At 39.7% G+C, this 16,946-nt stretch overlaps 1 protein-coding gene and 1 non-coding gene across 2 annotated transcripts; both read right to left on the bottom strand.

Annotated features, from left to right (window-relative positions):
- Positions 1 to 2,159: 2,159 nt before the first annotated feature.
- Positions 2,160 to 16,217, bottom strand: rps3a (ribosomal protein S3A). Its single transcript, XM_034188387.1, has 6 exons — positions 16,095 to 16,217; positions 11,685 to 11,788; positions 9,823 to 10,010; positions 6,755 to 6,963; positions 4,098 to 4,207; positions 2,160 to 2,329 (listed from the first exon to the last, which is right to left on the bottom strand). The coding sequence occupies exons 1-6, from the start codon at positions 16,154 to 16,156 to the stop codon at positions 2,202 to 2,204; spliced, it is 801 nt and encodes a 266-aa protein (XP_034044278.1). The 5' UTR covers positions 16,157 to 16,217; the 3' UTR covers positions 2,160 to 2,201.
- On the bottom strand, positions 10,088 to 10,154 carry LOC117527169. Its single transcript, XR_004565458.1, has one exon. It is a non-coding gene; the product is annotated as a small nucleolar RNA SNORD73 (small nucleolar RNA).
- Positions 16,218 to 16,946: the final 729 nt, after the last annotated feature.

Here is a 16,946-nt window from a genome sequence, read left to right on the forward strand (position 1 = left end):
CCAAATGGACTGACATGAATCATGGCTCCAACACGAGAGATGTCAATTGAAACAAAGGAGGATTATCAAACTCTTAAGAGGGTAAATCATCACGCAGTGTTGCAAAAGATGTTGGTTGTTCACAGTCAGCTGTCTCTAAACTGTGTCTGACCAAATACAAACAACATGGGAAGGTTGTTAAAGGTAAACATACTGATAGACCAAGACAGACATCAAAGCGTCAAGACAGAAAACTTAAAGCAATGCCTCAAAATTCAAAAATGCACAACAAAACAAATGAGGAACGAACGGGAGGAAACTGGAGTCAACGTCTGTGACCGAACTGTAAGAAACCGCCTAAAGGGAATGGGATTTACATACAGAAAAGCTAAACGAAAGCCATCAACACCTAAACAGAAAAAAAGGTTACAATGGGCTAAGGAAAAGTAATCGTGGATGACTGGATGAAAGTCATATTTAGTGATGAATCTCGAATCTGCATTGGGCAAGGTGATGATGCTGGAACTTTTGTTTGGTGCCGTTCCAATGAGATTTATAAAGATGACTGCCTGAAGAGAACATGTAAATTTCCACAGTCATTGATGATATGGGGCTGCATGTCAGGTAAAGGCACTGGGGAGATGGCTGTCATTACATCAATAAATGCACAAGTTTACGTTGATATTTTGGACACTTTTCTTATCCCATCAACTGAAAGGATGTTTGGGGATGATGAAATCATTTTTCAAGATGATAATGCATCTTGCCATAGAGCAAAAACTGTGAAAACATTCCTTGCAAAAAGACACATAGGGTCAATGTCATGGCCTGCAAATAGTCCGGATCTTAATCCAATTGAAAATCTTTGGTGGAAGTTGAAGAAAATGGTCCATGACAAGGCTCCAACCAGCAAAGCTGATCTGGTAACAGCAATCAATGAAAGTTGGAGCCAGATTGATGAAGAGTACTGTTTGTCACTCATTAAGTCCATGCCTCAGACTGCAAGCTGTTACAAAAGCCAGAGGTGGTGCAACAAAATACTAGTGATGTGTTGGAGCGTTCTTTTGTTTTTCATGATTCCATAATTTTTTTCCTCAGAATTGAGTGATTCCATATTTTTTTTTTCCCTCTGCTTGGTCTAAAAAAAGTAACCGTTACTGACTGCCACAATTTTTTTTTCCTGATTTCTTATAGTGTTTCTTAAAGCCAGAAAGTTGCCGTTTGAAATGACTTTAGTTTTGTGTCATGTCTATGATCTGCCTTTTTTCTACAAAATTAAACAACTGAATGAACATCCTCCGAGGCCGGTGATTCCATAATTTTTGCCAGTGGTTGTATTTAGAGGAATCCTTCAAATGGTGTAACAAGCAGCAACATTGGCACAAATACTCAAACATTACTCTTGAGGAAAAACAAAACTAAATATCCACTTGAATTTTCAATAGGCAGCCGGGTAGGGGTCAAAATTTTAAAATGTTCCCATCCTATTGAAAGCTATACATTTGTCTGAACATAAATATTCCAAAATATTTGTTAAATGTGGTATAGCTTTCAATGTGATTGGAACATTTTTAAGTTTTGACCCCTGTGTAATTCTTCAGTTGGCCACCTATTGAAAATTCAAGTGGATGTTCAGTTTTTTACAAAAAAGTAATGTTTGAGTATGTGTGCCAATGTTGGTGCTTGTGTCCAGAAATTATTTGCCCCATTATTTGGTTTTGGGGAGAGTCAGTCAAGCTGTTTAATCAGTTCACTTTGCAAGTCATGTGACATTCTGAAATTATGTTCTTGCAAGGTATCCTTTAACAATTCTCAGCCTAGACCAGGAAACTGTTCACCCAGTGCACTGACAAATCTCAGCCTTATACTGATTTGGATTAGATTTTGTGGCCATTTAAATGTAACACTGAAACCCCCATTTAATGTTTATTTTACGTTATCTTAATCAAAAGTGCCCCAATCACTTATACTTGAAAGTGGCACTCGCCAACAGGCCTTTGACCTTAAATTTTTTCCAATGTAAAAATTTGTGGAATTGGAAACTAGTGTTGGTGGAGGTTTGCGCTCCGAGCACGGGGCCGTTGTTAGAGCTTCACATAGTTATGTTGAACAGGGGGTTGAAATTTGATAGCCGTACTGCTCCAAACACCACCACAAACCCCCCAAAAAATCCACAACACTTTAAACATTTACAATTTTTTTTATTAAATCTACTGAGGTGTTCAGACGGTCTCCTGGATGGGGGGCTCGTAGCCATCAGCCCGCTCTACCTTTGCACCGGTGTCATCACCAGCTGCCTTTGCAGCAGTGCCACTGCCGCCCTCACCATGCAGCTCCATCAGTTTACCCACTGCAACAGAAGACAACTGGTCAAACCCTGGTAGAGATGCTTCAAAAGGAAGCCAAACTCTGAGGTTAGACTAAACAGCTTTTGGCTCCATCACATGAAAATCCATTACCAATAAAAAATGTTCAATATCAAAAGTCCCCAACACACAACAAAGTTCAACAGGGAGATTCACCTGACCTGGATGATGAAACTTTAAAGCAGTGATGAAAGCAGGTCATGGGGGGACCTAAGTTTTTGGCAAGGGCCAAAGGCCCGAAGCCCCTGATGGGGTTCTGGTGCATTTTCAGGTCCATTTACCACCAATAAATGAATAAATAAAAATTTTTTGTTGGGTCAGGTCAGTTGTTCAACCCAGTACAGCCTCTAATCCCCCCACCCCCCAAAAAAGTGAGGTTCAGAAAACCACATCGTAAAAAGGACACACACACAAAAAAAACTAAGTTATTTAAAGTTGAGACTTGTAGTTACAGCAGTAACAAAAACTGTAGTTTTATTTGGTAAAAATAGACCTAACACTCACCTCGACAGAAAGTGATTGATTCAACATCCTGCAGCTAATTTAGCCGATAAACTTCAGCAGAGCACAAACGTCACATTATTTTCACTCATTTTTTTTGTCCGTTGCTCAAACTCAATCTTGTGGTTTTGACTCAGAGTTAAACTCTTTTTAGCAGCTGAAGGCTTCACCCGTTAGCTCCATTTAATGTATGATTACTGAAGGCAAAATGTAGCTTATGACTTAATGTACACAACAAAGTAAACAGGAAAACAACTGCGCAGTCCAAAAAAATGACTATAAACTCTTAAGCCCAAAACAAATGAACACTCCTTTGGAAATTATTGGCGGCTTGCAAACCAACGCGGTGCATTACCGCCACTAACTGTTTGGGCGTGGAACTGGAATTAACTGAATGAATGGACTGACGTATGTTGTCAAAAATAACCCATAAACATTCACCACTTGAGTAAAAACAATAGTAAAGTTCCTTCGGCTGCTCCCTTGTTTGCACTCAGGGTCGCCACAGCAAATCCAAGGTGGATCTGCATGTTGAATTGGCACAGGTTTTACGCCGGATGCCCTTCCTGACGCAACTCCACATTACATGGAGAAATGTGGCAGGACCTTCTCAAGTCAAGTCAACTTTATTGTCATTTCTACAATACATCACAGACATATTAAGAACTGAAATACCTGATCTCTGGACTCCCTGACCTCACAAAAGAAGGTATTTAAGAAATATAATAACAAGGTATAAATATCAAGTGCAGAGATCTAACAACTAAAAAAAAAGTTGTAATAGTGTAATTGTAACAAAATTATACAAAAGGTAAATTGTAAAACAAATACTTGTAGTGCAAAGTGGCAGGACAACATTCAGCAGTAATGGATATGTGCAAATTCCATGACCAGAGCAAGAATACATACAGTTGATCATTGTGCAGAGAGTATTGTATGTATAAAGTGCAGTATCTTCACAGCAGCTTAGGTTAGGGAGGTTAGGGAATTGGCGGGAGTGGAAAGTGAAACAGTCCAGTTTGTGTTTATGTGTGAGTGGAGGGCAGCAGGGGGAAAGGGGGCAAAGCAGGGAGGGAGTTGAGTGTCCTGACAGCCTGCACTGAAACCAAGTGCAATAACCACTTGGCCATCACCCCTGCACCAAAACAATGATTTCCGGAAAACCATCATTGTCCCCATCAGGGACACTTTTCTTTTGCAAGCTGAATATGTATTCCACCAATGTTGGCATGAGTTTCATGCATCACTTACACTCAAACTTGGGCTTCTTCAGCATCTTGACCTTGCGAACATAGACATCATGTAGAGGGTAGATAGACTGACAGGCCTTTTCAATGTCCTTACCAACACTGTCAGGGATCCTGGAAAACAACATCACATGCTAAAGTGACCTGATAATCAACAGCAAGATGTGGCATCTAAATGTAGACGTTCAGTTTGAGAAACTCAACTGAGAAAGTTGACCTTTTCAGTTCTCACCACTAAAGCACGGGTCTCTCAATATCGCAACATGGATACAAACGAGGAAAACCAAGTATTTATCACAATACTAATTTTATGTATCCAACCCATGATGGCAAACCTGAACGTGTCTTATAGAACAAAATTCTACAACCACAGAATCTAAATGCAGAATACTTTTGAGTTTAATGTGACAATACTCTGCAAATGTTTTGCATTCTGGTTTAGGTATGGGCTACTTCATGAACTGCCTATTGTGTAAACCATGCATCATAAGTGTTTACACTTTACCATATCTCGTTTATTAGAACACAGACTAGCCAGAACCACTTCAAAATGCTTCACCTGTTTTAACATACATGATGGGTGACACTAATAAAGGCTAAATGGCCAGAAACAGTCTGTTCTTGCAGATTAAATTAGCTGGTTTTGAGCGTATTCTGAAAATGGGTTACGCAGCTTTATAGCCATAGTCTATTTATAAACAACAACCTTGATCACTCGACCTCATTTTGTTTGATATGTCCAGCATATTAGAGTGTACAATCCTGGCCTCGACAGTCCTAACAGGAAAAATGTTAAACAGGTGGAACTCGTCTTGCACAGGCACTCCTCACAATGTTTGAACAATACTGTGCCTACGTGAAGCAGCGCATCTGTTTTAATACAAGCTTACATGGATGCCAGTATAGCACAAACAGCAAGAGATAATCCACAGCAATCTGCAAAAAGTGTGGGGTTCACTTTTGACAATCAGCAATAACTACAATACAGTATTCTGGGAAAGGCAAAGCTGTCCAAAAAGAAAACCAATCCTCTGGGAAGATCCATATACAAACTGAAGTAAAATTATAATAGGTGTCTGACAGTAAAACAAGTTGTCGTTCATAGTCCCGCCCCCTAGAATTTTTTATTTTTTTATTGAAAGCTTTTATTGATTTTAGTTCTGTTTTTAACTGTAATCAGTCACATATCCATCAAAAACTGACTCAGCAGAGCGTGAACCCTTTCTTAATTAAGTGGTATCACTCTTTCCTGTCAAACAGGAAGGTCACAGGAGCTGAAGTTTAATTCTGTTCTCTCTCATATTGCATTAAGCAGCACTGGAGCCCCCCAGGGCTGTTAGTTCACCCACTTCTATTTACATTGCATACTAATGATCGTTTCAGCTCGCAGCCAAACCAGTATGTTGTTAAATTTTCGAACACTAATACTTAGTCTGCTAACACTAATACCAATTTAAGTAGTCACAAATCTGGAGTGGACAGGTTTGTGAACTGGTGTGATGCCCACCAATTGCAGATTAATATGAATAAAACAACGGCGATGTTGGTGGACCCCAGGTCTATTGGGGGCCGTACATACATGGACGTAACATTAAGCAGGTGGATTCATACAAATATCTGGGGGTTTACATTGACAATTTAAGCTGGCACACTCAAATGTCAGGCGTTTGTGCCAAAATACACCGGCGTATGCACTTTATCTGTCAACTCAGACTGTTTGGTGTAAGTAGGAATATCAGGTTGATTTTCTATGGAACAACTATTGAGTTTGTGTTATGGTACGGTATTGCCAGCTGGTTTGGCGACTTACGGTTAAATCAAAAACTCAAATACTACATCTGACAAAAATAGCTGGCATAATCATTGGTACGGTGGTACCTGTAACACCCCAAGATTTGTTTGAACAAGTAATCCTCAGACTTGCAGACAATATTTTATCGAATGTGTCTCATGTACTGCACTTTGAGTATAATTTACTGAATTCAGGAAGGAGGTACAGTGTGTTTCTCTTTGTAAATATAACGATACAAACATTCATTCCATGATGGCTCAGGGTGGACAGAAAAGAGTATAAGGTCATGTGATGCTGAATTTACACAGAGGCTGGTATGATTTTGTTGATTATGTATTTGTATTTCAATTTTGATCTATTATGTAACTGTTTTTGATGCATGGGTGGTACGTACTAAATGTGTTATGTGTTTGTGCAGCAGACCCCCCCCCTGTCCAAGACAAATTTCTCCCCAAGGAGACTAAACAAAGTTGAATTTTAAATAATCATTTTCCCCACCTTATTCGAAATGCTCTACCAAAATTTTGTGCACTACTGATTCCAAACTCGTTTGCACACTCCTTAGAGTTAGAAGCGTACTACCTCAGTTTGAGTCAAATAATTCCACTGTGGAGCAGAGCAACAAGTCCCCTACCAGGATCTATTTCAGCTGTATCTCTTTACAACACCTCTGAAGTGCAGCCATTGTTTAAAATCCCATTTACGTTACTGTGCCTTTGGGAATGAAAAGGATCCCCACCCCAAAGTTTTCATACCATAGATATGTAAATTACTACAAACTGAATGACAAACTAATCCATGCTGCATTATTCAAAAACTACACACCGACACAGCCCTAAATCAGTGGCAGATGACATCAGAATACTTACAGCTTGTTGACGACTTCCTTCAGGTCGTTTGTCTGAACCTCCCGAGTCATGATCTCCATCATCTTTTTGCGGATCTGGCGAACCTGCTGATGCTGGGCGTAGGAAGTTTTTCTGATCTGGTTGGTGCGTTTCTTTGTGAAACCGACACAGAACAGGCGGAGAAGGTAGCCGTCGGTGGTCTTCACGTCCACATGAGCTTCAATCATGGTCTGAAAACAAGGAACTGTGGTTGGACTTTAAAGATAAAGTACCCCCCAGTCACATTTCTCACTTTACTCAACATATAGATTGGAATTTATTACATTTTGATTGTAATGAAAAAAAGAAAAAAAAAAGTCCTTTTATTCTTTAATACTTCCAGCACCTACACTATCAAAAACATGAATTGGAGGAAAATAAATTATCAAAAATAAATAAATAAAAAACCTTGGCTTTCACCCTTTCATACAGATTTCTAATCGCAAACTTTGCTACATCTACACTATGATTAATTATATCATCCTTTGATTTATTAATCACATTTCTCTATGTAAAGGACAAAAAAAAAATTTTTTTTTGGCAAAGGCCGAAGCCCCTGGCCGAGGGTAGACCTCTTCAAATTAGACCTTTTTCATCAAACTTACGCAAACTGATATTATTCCCATTCTCCAAGGTCTAACTTAACTAAATATACTAGTTACTTTGATCTTGGACCTTGGCTATGCCTGCCTCAAGAGCCATGCAGTTTTTTCAAAAACTGCTGCAAAATTCAGGATATTATGTCCTTGTTTTCTTTGTAGCTTCCCAGAGGTTAATGCTATAGCATTGAAAGTGGTACCAAATGAAAGCTAATAAAATTGTCTTGCATATGGTGTCAAACACAAACACCTGTGTAAATTTTAACTAATTTTAATGCACAAACATATTTTTGATGCTTGGAAAGGATGACATCATATGATACATAACTATCTCAAAAATGTTACTCTATAGTCTATACAGCTTTACTAAAGCTGTATGCTGCGTCAAGTTCAGTGAACGTCACATGACAAGTTTGACAAGTAAAAAGCCAAATTATCACCAAGTAAACAAAATCATAAATTTCACTGGAAGTAATGAGTAAAATATTCAGTTACAATGAGCCAAATGAAACTGAATATATTAGCACTGCTATTAAAACAAAACATGTATTTTAATATTTTGCATTAACCTCCAGGAAACAATTACACAAACAAAAATATAAATCCAACACTTTTGTTTTTGCTCTCATTTTTCATGAGCTCTATAGTCTATAGTTCTATAGTCTATACAGCTTTACTAAAGCTGTATAGACTATAGAGTAACATTTTTGAGATAAAGTTATGTATCATATGATGTCATCCTTTCCAAGCATCAAAAATATGTATGTTTGTGCATTAAAATGAGTTAAAATTTACACAGGTGTTCATGCGTTTGACACCATATGCAAGACAATTGTATTAGCTTTCATTTGGTACCACTTTCAATGCTATAGCATTAACCTCTGGGAAGCTACAAAGAAAACAAGGACATAATATCCTGAATTTTGCAGCGTTTTTTAAAAAACTACATGGCTCTTGAGGCAGGCATAGCCAAGGTCCAAGATCAAAGTAACTGGTATATTTAGTTAATTTAGACCTTGGAGAATGGGACTAATATCAGTTTGCATAAGTTTGATGAAAAAGGTCTAAATTGAAGAGGTCTAGTCTGGGGGTTCTCCCCCTGAAAAATGTGAGGTCTATTTACAGACCCCCCCCAAAATAAAATTAATTAATTAATTCAATCTTTTGTTGGGTCAAGTAAATTTTCCCACCCCAGCCTTTTCACACAACTTGTATTGTGCTATCAGCCTTTATTCCAAAAAACACACCATACATTGTGGCTCAAAAGTACACAGTAAAGAAAATGACAAGTCAAAGAACTCAAAAATAATCATTCTCAGTATCAATCCCAACAGAAGTATTTGTGGCACATTAATACATCAACTTGTTAAAGCTTCACTCATTTCTGAGTTTTCCTAGTTTTGGCAGGAGCTTTGGAGCCGTTGATAATCTTTCTTTTCAAATTCTTGGCCACCTTATGTACAGATGTCTGTTTTCAGTTGTTTTCCTTGGGACAATCCCAGTTCCTGCCTGCATTCATCTCTCTTCTCTTTGGCTTTTAGGTACAATAAAAGCCAAAGAGTGTAGCTGCTACAGCAATGTTTTACCCTTTGAAAAGCATTGTTATTGGAATTCTTATAAATACAGTGGTCCCTCGCTATAACGCGGTTCACCTTTCGCGGCCTTGCAGTTTCGCGGATTTTTTTAAGTGCAATTTTGCATGCTTTTTTTTTTTTTTTTTTTTTTTTACAGCGCATTGTGTTCTACGTCCTTATCAGGCGGGCCGGTCGCGGCACCAGTCGGCATCACCGCGATTGCTCTCACTGCCTCCGATGCACTTTCTGCGGGCTCGGTAAACACAGCAGCAGGCCACTCACACTGCCCTCCTGTCTGCTGTGCAGAACTGCGCCAAATCTGGCAACAGGTCCGGAGACTACACTCGCTGTTTTGATGTGGATGTTGACCACAGCCGCAGAGCTCCGTGGCCACAGAGAGAGGACTTGGATTCTTTGCGGGTCCCGCATCCGTACCCCTGGAGGCAGTGAGTGAAGGGAGAGCACGCGCATTGTGTTCTGCGTGTCTGTTTATAATCTTCTCGCACAGAAGAAAAAAAGTGTTTACACAGGAGAGAAAAGTGAGAAAATGTTTCAGAAAAGTGTATAAAGTGTGTAGTGAGGGGTTTTACAGCCTTAAAACATCTATAATAATTGTAAAAAATAGCGCTGACTACTTCGCGGATTTCGCTTATCGCGGGTTATTTTTAGAATGCAACTCCCGCGATAAACGAGGGACCACTGTATATCGTTACTGTCTGTGCTTCAACATTTCCAGTATAACATGATATAAATTTTAGTTTAGATTTCCCAGCCCTACTCAAGGATTTTATTTTTAACAGCACTTAATGACATGTATGTGTCACAGTCACCAATAATGGTGTGTGTGGTGATCTAATAACTGTCATGTAATAATTACCTGCCACTTCTTGACCATGGAGCACATCTTGTCCCGTGTCAGGTCCATACCGTGGAAGTTGGTGAGGCAGTTCTTTCCCTGAACATCCTCAGTGATCAGCTTAAATTTACGGAAGGCCACCTCATCATTCTGCAGGTCAGCAAGGCTCACCTCGAACACACGTCCCTTAAGACCATCCGAGGCAATTCCTAGAAAGTGTGTAATCACACATACTAGTTAGAAAAGAAAGTCTCATACAGAAGTCAACACAATGACAATCTATGGGAAAGTCAGCTGATCTCAAGTAATCAGTAACCATCATTTGGGACCGAAACAACTTGTCATCATACATTCCCACTCTCTCATTTTCATTACACAGTATCCCAACATGTAAAGTTTATGGGCATTCTTTTGCATTCAATATGGTAATTATACACAACAGAACTTATGTCTCGGTATGCAAATGCCTTCATTTCACCAGTGATGTCACCTAATCCCTGCTGAAGCCCCTTTCACAAATGTACACCTAAACAAGAAAGCACCACCTGATTCAGCAACTGTCTTAACTGAATTCTCATATGTAGGACAATGTATATCCTACACCTGAGAGTCCTTCAGGTGCCTTTTGCCAAACTCCAGGTGGGCTGCCATGTGCCTTTTACTAAGGAGTAGCTTCTGTCTGTCCACTCCACCATACAGGCCTGACTGGTGGATTGCTGCAGAGATGGTTGTCCTTCTGGAATGTTCTCCTCTCTCCACACAGGAATGCTGGAGCTCTGACAAAGTGACCATTGGGTTCTTCTTGGTCACCTCCCTGACTAAAGCCCTTCTACCCCAATTGCTCAGTTTAGATGGGCGGTTAACTCTAGGAAGAGTCCTGGTGGATCTGAACTCCTTCCGTTTATGGATGATGGAGGCCACGGTGCTCATTGGGACCTTCAAAGCACCAGAAGTGTTTCTGTATCCTTCCCCAGATTTGTGCCCTGAGATAACCCTGTCTCAGAGGTCTACAGACAATTCTTTAAACGTCATGCTTGGTTTGTGCTCTGACATGCACTGTCAACTGTGGGAGCTTATATGTAGACAGGTGTATGTCTTTCCAAATCATGTCCAATCAACTGAATTTACCCCAGGTGGACTCCAATTAAGGTGCAGAATCATCTCAAGGATGATCAGTGGAAACAGGATGCACCTGAGTTCAATTTTGATCTTCATGGCAAAGGCTGTGAATACTTATGCATGCGTGATTTCTTAGTTTTCTGTTTATTAAATTAGCAAAAATCTTTAAAAAACCAAAACTTTTTCACGTTGTCATTATGGGGTATTGTGTGTGGCATTTTGCGGGGAAAAAATGAATTTCATCTATTTTGGAATAAGACTTAAGATTAAAAAAAAAAATGTGGAAAAAGTGAAGCACCGAATACTTTCTGGGTGCACTGTTCAGGTAGAAAAGTTGTCTGGAAGGTTACATACAAAACAGTCAACATAAACCTCGTCACATCTGGATGACATCTAATCATCTTCCTCTGTAGGTATGCTCAATTATGTTTTTTTTTTTTTTTTTTTTTTGAGAGGTAGGGGGTGGATATGACCAAAATATGATGTAAATATAAAGCATTAAACACCAGCAATGGATATGCTAAATATAGTGGTCACAGAACAGTACACAATGCGGGTTATCACAAACCTCATGATACCACTTGTTCTCAAAGGTACCAAATCTGCAATGGCACTACAGCCTGAGGAGAAGTAGCTCAACTTTCCTCATATTCTGCTTAACATGCACTGTCATCTACCACTGTTCCAACAACATGTGAAAGGAGCTTAAGGTGCAAGACCTCAATTTAATGAGATTCATTCAATGAAATATTAATGTCACTTACGGGTTCCCTGAGTCCTGGTGACCAAGGTCTTGCCAATATTGCGGATGTTGAACATGGCTGGTGCCTTGACATCATACCAGTCCTTCTTGGAAAAAGGGTCCACACTACCAGACAGAAGGAGATTAATATTTCAGTTCCATTCAAATTTGTAAGCCAAAATGTCAGTTTTGAAAATTCTGACGTAAGTGTTACACCATCCGGACAACAAATGTATATCTATGAAACATGAGTGTTAACACACATGGTACAGGTGGACCCCGTTAACTCACGTTCCGGCTTAACTTGGTCGATTTGTGGACCCCAAAAATTTAGACTGGTATAAAAGTTAATGTCAAATTTGACCATTTCGGAGAGGGGTGGGCGCAAGTATAAATTCCAGCCCAATCTAAACAGAATCAGATAATGCTTTCTTTGTCAGTGTCCATGTCGTCTCCAGCAAATTGTACGAAGATTTTCAAGCAAGGTCACATCCAGATCCGTAAACGAAAAACTTTGAATCGTCCAGAACAGTCTGCACTCATCCTCAGCCCTCATCGCTGAAGTGCAACAGCTCGAGGAGGAAGATCCCAAACCCACTCCAGATGAAGAAATCATCACCATCCAGCTCAGCATTAACACGTTAGTCTATGACTGAAGCCATAAGTTACTGCACATCAGTAGAGAAGGAATCGCAATGACGTCACACGCTGGGCGGGGCCCACACCGCTAGGCAAAAAAACTCTTCTGCAGCCACTAACTGTGCGGACTCGCGACCCATCACACTCAGAGAGATCAGCGCCACGCATAAAAAAAAAAAACATCACGTCCAGATGGATGACAATCCGTTTAAAAGATTTTCACTTTGCAAGCATGTAGTCTCAAGGATCAGATGTGGTTTGGCTCAGAATTGTGTCCGGTACAGGTCGAAGATGGGCTCACATGAGCTCACCCTGTGTTCCAACACATCACATTAAAACAAACCCCCCCTTCTGTATTTTTGTTTTCTCTGTGCAGCTCCACATTTAGGCGATAAGCTGTGACTGAAGTTATTATGAGGGCTGCAAACTAAATCAGATTTTTGGTTTATTCTTTTGAAACCACACACAAAAATGTGCAAAGAGCGATTTTGCAGACAAATGGATGAACACAAAGTGTAAAGTTGGACTCACCAGCATCAAAATGACTAAGCCGCAGAAAAAAATAAAACCAGCAAGAAGAAAAGCAGATGCGACTGTCCAAGAATCCATGGTTCAGTTCTAGCTGGTCTGGTGGGTTTCAGGTTGTTGAAATGTATGAACACACACACTCTGTCACACACACACACACACACACACTATGGATGGGCTGATTGTGTGTTTCTGGATGTTTTATTTTTTTTTATTTTTGGGAAGTCGTGTGATCCACAGGTGAATATAATCAACGTGCGGGAGTATATAATTAAAGCAACTGCCTCACTGTGGTGGCTTTATTTTTTTTGGTCACAGAGAAACCGTTGGCTTGTTTTTTTTCAACCATGGACACACACAGAACTGCTGCATTTAATGACTGTCAACAGGTGACCTGCAGCCTGACGCACGATGCGCACACCGGCCGGACTCTGTGGGAGTGTCATTTTTGGACAGCATTTTAAAGCTCCTCAACTTCAAAGCACGTCCTGCTGCTGCACTCAGCCCACAGAGACGGAACCAGACAGCAGAAAGACCGAAGACATAAACAACTTCTGCAGCAACAGGCTGGTTAACAGCAATCCCTCACGTGACCACTAATAAAATAATTCTATGCCCCCAAAAACGTCATTCAATGTCATCATCTCCAAGATTTAATTTCTCACAATATTGCTTTCCATCTTCGGGATCAAGAGTTGACACGTAATCTGAAGTCACCTTCCCGTGCGTTTTCCCACCGTATCTGCTTACCAGCATGTGTGCGCATGGGCGGGAAAGACGGAGGTAAATAATAAAAGCAATCCCCTCTATTGACTAGAATAGAATAGTCTTTGACACTGGGCAGACAGCCCTATCTGTACTTTCATGTGGTGACAATATCTAAACGCAATCTCAACATATATGAATATAGTCTGTATACATACACCCAGGCAACAAACAGTAGCTACATAATACAGATAAGGTACTTGGACAGAGTAATCAAGATGTAAATGGACTGCATTGATATAGCGCTTTTCCATCTTTACAAATAATGCCTCACTTTCACACCAGGAGCAACTAGGAGATTAATAAACCTTGCCCAAGGATGGCCTTAGGATTTTCCGGTCAGGCTGGGAATTAAACCTCTGGATCCTCTGGTCTCAAGCCCAACGCATTAACCACTAGACTATCACATTCCTCTTCTCATTTTGGTTGACTTCAAGCGCAACTCCACCACTGTGTACTTACAAAAGTACAGTCACTTACTTGCCCAGTTCCAGATCATTGCCAGTTCCGGATCACTGCTGTGGTATTCGCGCCTCCATTTTTGGTAATTAGCACGAATAAACTAGTACTTGGTACCAATGGAAAGATTGATGTTTTGTCTACAAACGACCACAAGATTGACCGGATCCAGCCATCCTTGTGATCAGCAGAGGAATAAAAACATCCCGGTGTCTACAGTGTGCGCGCTTTTTCTCACTCACTCATTCCTGCAAGTTTTAAAGTAACGATCTCTAAAACGTAGCAAAGGTGAGTTAGCCATTCGGTGTTTTTGGTTCTAGAGTGGGAAAATACTTACTTACTCGGGTAGAAAATGTCAGTGTGTTATGTCTTGGTGTTTAATTGCTGCATGCATTTATCTCCGACGCGAAAATTTGCCAGTTGCGGATCACTGAAGCAGTAGCCGTGTCTGTAGTTGTGAGTCATGTGGACTTTGGGGGTCATCTCAAAATCACGAATGGACATGAATGTGGGGGCTTACTTTTTAATTTGGGAGAAATCTCACCTCCACGCTTCATTTTTTTGCTTGTAAAAACGTATAACGGCGCCTTTCGACACTAAGTAAATTCTCATTTAATAAGTATAATTTCTATCATTTTGTGTTCAAAACACATTCTCGGGATGCGGAACCAGCAAAAGTGATCCATTTCTGGCAAATGTTTGCACCACACATAATGTGGCTTCACACTTTAAGTAGAAGCGCTACTCCACCCAGACTTTTTCAGCTAAATAACATCCAAATACCCAATACAACAATACACAATTAAAGGACATTCAGTTGCATTATGGCTCCGTATAGTGGGACTGGTGTCGTGGTCTGAGTTTGCGCCGGTCTCATTTTACCACGCACATGCACAAACCGATTTTTTTTTCGCACTCAACTTCCGGGAGGTCTAGAATTACCATTTCTTGCGGCAATCTTCAACCGAGCAGACGTATTTTGAAATAACTGCATTTAGGCCAGCCTGGTAAAATCAGACCAAGCTGGTAAAATCAGTCTGGCTAACTAATCAGTGAGATAATCAATTCAAAATTCATTTATGAAGCTGAAGGATCCATTTGGGGATCAAACACAAAAATAAATTTGTTGTTCTGGTAAATTCAGACTTGCCTGGTAAATTTATACCAGCCTGGTAAAATCAGACCAAGCTGGTAAAATCAGGTAACTAGTAACCAGAATTATAATGGTTAAATCAATACGCATCAATAGAAAGTGACAGGATTTACTTGTGGTTTCAATTAAAAAAATTATTTAATATATTTGCTTGGCAAATTTACCACGCAAATTTACCATCTCAGACCGGTATCACGGTCTGAGATTACCACAAGTCTCAATATACCAAGATGGTAAAATCAGACTGGTGGTAAGTTCACTGTGGCTGCTACAGTCTCATTTTACCTGGTAAATTCAGACTGGTGGTAATCTCAGACCGTGACACCGGCACTGGGCAACCGTCTATAAGTCAAATATCCGAGGCGACTGAAACGCAGCATCGGACACCTCGGCTGTTAGCATACCTGCTAACACGTACTGCAAATGACAATGCTTAAATGAATAAGCGCGAAAGAGTTTGTTTTAATTATGCTGCATGACATTAGCTTCCCAGAAAAGCTTCGCATTTAAAAACCCATGTGGTGATTTACCTTCCTCAGAGGCTGATAACTGCAGCTTCATTCCATTCTCACATGAACGCTGTAAAGTGACGTCCAACACTGCGCAAGCTAACGTGCAACTATTAAAACTTACTTTAACACTGACGACTTAAAAGACAATACAAACTGATGAAAATGAACTGAACTATGAACAAATACAGCAAAAAAATAAACGGCACCTGGCATGTTAGCAGTGCATTCAGCGCCAGAGGCCTGGGACGAGATTAGCAGCACCCAAGTGACATCCACGTATAATCGACACCATCCTAAACATTTTCAACGCCGACTTTGCACCATCGAAACGAACATAATGTAGTTTGTAGTTGGAGTAATGAATTGTGTTACTTACATCTTCTTTTTAGCACCTTTTTTGCCGCCTTTAGTCAGCCTCTTATTCTTGCCGACTGCCATGTTGGCTACAGGGACGAAAGAGGAGGAAATAGGAAATACCGCGAGAAAATAAAGTCGCCAAAGAAAATCTCGCGAGTGGCTTTTGCTTTTGCCCCCTCTCGTGGTCATCGAGTTTGTTTATATATATATATATATATATATATATAATAATATATATATATATATATATATATATATATATATATATATATATATATATATATATATATATAAACAAACTCGATATATATAATTTATTATAATATGATTAATTTCTGTATTTATGGCACGCAAAAATATAAAATACGGTATTAAAAAAATGCTGCTCAAATTCTAAATAAAATTTCAAAGATTTTACCCTTAAAATTATTTTAGATCATCTCTACAAAGGGCACACAGGTAATTTTTGATTTCATTTGTCTTCTTATTGTCACATCATTTAATGAGAATATGGCCATCAGAGTTATGAAAGAATTGCTTTTCTGTTTATAAAGAACCTGCTTTGTGATGTCACAAATGAAGACTAGCTGTGGATTCATTAGCATGTAGTTTTTTCCACCAACTGCTGAACATTGGGAATCTTGTGCATTCAACTGTATGCTCTTCCCACCAGTTCCCATTTTCAAATGAGCATCAGCTAACAAGCCAACAAATTGTGTGGAGGAACATGAAGCCCATCATGTGGGATTAAATATACAAGAGAACTGGGAAAAAAACAGAATTAAACGAGTCACTGGGGATGATACCAAAACTTTTTGGAGGCACTGCAAATTAGTGATGATAACATCAAAACACTATTTCAGAATATTTT

This window comes from Thalassophryne amazonica, chromosome 15 (assembly GCF_902500255.1).
Source record: "Thalassophryne amazonica chromosome 15, fThaAma1.1, whole genome shotgun sequence".
Taxonomy (NCBI): Eukaryota; Metazoa; Chordata; class Actinopteri; order Batrachoidiformes; family Batrachoididae; genus Thalassophryne; species Thalassophryne amazonica.